Source organism: Acyrthosiphon pisum, chromosome X (genome assembly GCF_005508785.2).
Source record: "Acyrthosiphon pisum isolate AL4f chromosome X, pea_aphid_22Mar2018_4r6ur, whole genome shotgun sequence".
NCBI lineage: Eukaryota > Metazoa > Arthropoda > Insecta > Hemiptera > Aphididae > Acyrthosiphon > Acyrthosiphon pisum.
The window spans coordinates 12,496,372-12,498,363 of record NC_042493.1 but is presented as its reverse complement, the minus strand read 5'-3'; the positions used below and the strand labels follow the sequence as shown (position 1 = coordinate 12,498,363).

Sequence of the window (1,992 nt, the reverse complement as noted above, 5' to 3'; positions counted from 1 at the left end):
TTTCCGTTTATTTGGGTATAATTTCCGTAATAACTAATAAAAGTGTGACAATTTTTTCAAACACATTTAAATTCAGGGCTTTAAACACATTTTTAAAAAAAAAATTTGAAAAACGAGCCTGGGGCGTATACTAGATTTGTACCGAAATTATTGATAATATTATCACGGCTCTAGATAACAGCAGTAATCATCTGTAATATTATTATGTGATAACGTAATAATAATTTTCACTTTTTAGTTTCACATGATCAAAGAAATCTATTTTATTATTGTTTTATTATATTAAACCTCTACAACAAACTACCGACTACTATTAAGTAATAAATTTCTTTTATTTTTTATTTCTTTAATCATACTGTCGTGCTATCGCTATGTCTTATGGCAAGTGGTAACATATACCTATATGTGTATACTGTATTTAGTACTCACTAGTTAGTAGTTACTACATGTGGTGTATCACTGCCCACGACCGGTGTTGATTGCCGGCATGATTTAAGGTGAAAACTGCAAATGTGCAATAGCAAAAGTAGTATTTAGTATTTAGACTATTTAGTATTATTTATTATATTCTTAATATTTAGGTAACAAACTAAAATATACAGTTTGAGAGCACCATAAGATATTAAATTAAATAACCGATGGCGTCGATTTCGAGTGATGAAGATCATAAGGTAAAAGTGCAACATTTCAATTTATGTACCTATATTGATTTGTAATGAGTAAATAATAATTATGTTGTTTGAGAAAATTGTGACTTTCATTTTTCAAATTGTTATTATAAGCCTATAACGAGTTAGTGGCACAAACAACAGACTAAAATTTACCTTTCTATGTTGTTTATCTTAGTACGTAGTCAATAATTTTTAAAACCTTATACCTATTATATAATCTTATAGTTATATCTATTATATTTTTTTAGCCTTTGATGTTTTTGGGTAAAGATGTCTCAAAAATTCCATGCTTTCGGAACAGTTTCTTGTATGGCATAGTCGGAGGATTTACTATGGGAATCGGCTATTTTTTGTGTACAAGTAGAACATTAAGATCTACACACTTCGGTTTTGGTTCTTTTGTTACGATATCTTCTGTTTATTGGTAAGCATATCTATATATTATATCATGAGTATTAATTGTTTATCAAATGTATAAATAAATATTTTACAACTTGAGCGAGTCAGTTTTTATGATATAAGTACACAATAATAATATCTCGAGCCAATAATCTTTGTTATTGTGGCTTCTAATATAATAATAAATAATAATAATATCTATCTTAATATTACAATGCTTTTTGTTTGATTCAAGTATTTCATATATATTTTTTTAAAAGGACTGTATTGTCCAAATATGGATTAATAATTTTTTTTTAAATTTTATATCCTTATTATTTATTTACTTAGGTTAATATTGATTCTGACAATAATATTTACACATGTAGTAGTAAACATAATATAATTATGTATAAAAACTTATATATTCTTAAAAATATAGCAGTCTTAGACTCTTAGCAGTTAGTCTAATATTACACCCACCACCTCTTAAAAAACTTAAGAGGCAGCCACCTCTCGATTCCCATCTTTGTCATGCAACAAGTTTGGAATATTCGAGTATTCATACAATAACCATTGTGGTTTCAAATTGAACTCGTATCTGAATTTTCTTTTATTAGTTTATTGCTTGTAAGTTTGTGTTTCACTATATATATTATATATATACTCAATACTGCTTATGTATGTTTTATAATTTAAATTTAAAAATTGCTCCAATCAAAATAATATAATCTTTTTAGAAAATATATAAATATATTAACATATTTATTGAAAACCATACAGTAAATATTATAAATGTATAACCAATAAACATGTGATTTATGTTCATATATATATATATAAAACATATATATAAGTACAAGTTTCAATGATTTCATTATTATTTCTGTGATGGGGACAGTAGAAACTTCATTGCCCTACCATCTAAAAAATATCAGAAATT

The 1,992-nt window shown here is 25.8% G+C and overlaps 1 protein-coding gene across 2 annotated transcripts; it reads left to right on the top strand.

Moving 5' to 3' along the window:
* Nucleotides 1-235: 235 nt before the first annotated feature.
* Nucleotides 236-1,122, top strand: LOC100574818 (cytochrome c oxidase assembly protein COX20, mitochondrial-like). Of its 2 annotated transcripts, none has more exons than XM_029485569.1 (3): nt 236-526; nt 582-671; nt 920-1,122. In XM_029485569.1, the coding sequence occupies exons 2-3, from the start codon at nt 639-641 to the stop codon at nt 1,097-1,099; spliced, it is 213 nt and encodes a 70-aa protein (XP_029341429.1). In that variant the 5' UTR covers nt 236-526; nt 582-638; the 3' UTR covers nt 1,100-1,122. The 2 variants fall into 2 exon arrangements, with proteins under 2 accessions (XP_029341429.1, XP_029341428.1); XM_029485568.1 differs by having other exon boundaries at nt 237-497.
* The last annotated feature ends 870 nt before the right edge of the window (nt 1,123-1,992 follow it).

What these genes read in the sequence shown, in the direction of transcription:
- LOC100574818 (XM_029485569.1), top strand. Translation starts at nt 639, where the DNA reads ATGGCGTCGATTTCGAGTGATGAAGATCATAAG. An exon ending in CGAGTGATGAAGATCATAAG is followed by an intron (nt 672 to 919) that starts GTAAAAGTGCAA and finishes ATATTTTTTTAG; the next exon opens with CCTTTGATGTTTTTGGGTAA.